Source organism: Orbicella faveolata, unplaced genomic scaffold (assembly GCF_042242905.1).
Source record: "Orbicella faveolata isolate gen_17 unplaced genomic scaffold, um_ofav_v1 contig_34, whole genome shotgun sequence".
In the NCBI taxonomy this organism is placed as follows: Eukaryota; Metazoa; Cnidaria; class Anthozoa; order Scleractinia; family Merulinidae; genus Orbicella; species Orbicella faveolata.
This window is the reverse complement of record NW_028301563.1, coordinates 8,946,448-8,947,500: the sequence shown is the minus strand read 5'-3', so window position 1 is coordinate 8,947,500 and position 1,053 is coordinate 8,946,448. Positions and strand designations below refer to the sequence as shown.

Sequence of the window (1,053 nt, the reverse complement as noted above, 5' to 3'; positions counted from 1 at the left end):
TTTGGGAATGCGACCGCTGATTTCGTGAGGTGGATACCAGCAAATAGGACAACTAGCAGCAAAACAGAGGTAATGCTTCACAAATTCTATCCAGCCTCGTCAGGGGACAACTTCATTCTTAAATACCATCATACCTTGGAGACGTTTCCTGAGTCCTGGGTCATGCCACCTGCGAGGATCAATTTCCGCGGAGTCAATGTCGCAATTCCCAACTCCCCGGAACGTTTATTGTCTTTTAGATACCCTTACACTTACGGACTGTTCGGGTTTCAATTTCCATACAAATGGAAGTGCTGGGTGCCCTGTCTTTTAAGAGCAAGCAATGGATGCTAAAATTATACGTAGCGAAAAGTTAAGATGCTAGTACTAGTATCGTGTGGTGCTATTGATTATATTGGTTAAGTGTATTAAATGAGTGGATGAATCCCTAATGTGTGACCATTCAAGTGTAGGCTATTGAGCAGTACTTTCATGTGGTACTGTTTATTATGCTGCACAAAGTGGTTCTAACTTTTAAGTCTTTGGAAGAAACCCTAGTGTGTTACCATTCAAATGAAAGTTATTGAGCAGTAATTTCATGTGGTACTGTTTATTATGCTGTACAAGGTGGTTCTAACTTTTAAGTCTGTGGATGAAACCCTAGTGCGTTACCATTCAAATGAGACCGACTGAGTAGTACTTTCATGTGGTACTGTTTATTATGCTGCACAAAGTGGTTACAACTTTTAAGTCTTTGGATGAAACCCTAGTGTGTTACTGGCATTCAATTGAAAGCTATTGAGCAGTACTTTCATGTGGTACGGTTTATTATGCTATACAAGGTGGTTCTAATTTTTAAGTCTGTGGATGAAACCCTAGTGCGTTACCATTCAAATGAGACCGACTGAGTAGTACTTTCATGTGGTACTGTTTATTATGCTGCACAAAAGTGGTTACAACTTTCAAGTCTTTGGATGAAACCCTAGTGTGTTACTGGCATTCAATTGAAAGCTATTGAGCAGTACTTTCATGTGGTACGGTTTATTATGCTATACAAGGTGGTTCTAATTTTTA

The 1,053-nt window shown here is 39.6% G+C and overlaps 1 protein-coding gene across 2 annotated transcripts in view; it reads left to right on the top strand.

The window, feature by feature from the left end:
• LOC149104626 (ribitol 5-phosphate transferase FKRP-like) overlaps positions 1 to 676 on the top strand; it is a 9,473-nt gene extending 8,797 nt beyond the window's left edge. For both annotated transcript variants that reach the window (XM_089270910.1, XM_089270909.1), the window contains one exon: positions 1 to 676. This exon is cut by the window's left edge and continues 146 nt beyond it. In XM_089270910.1, coding sequence (XP_089127036.1) covers positions 1 to 333 — 333 coding nt within the window. In that variant the 3' untranslated portion in view covers positions 334 to 676.
• The last annotated feature ends 377 nt before the right edge of the window (positions 677 to 1,053 follow it).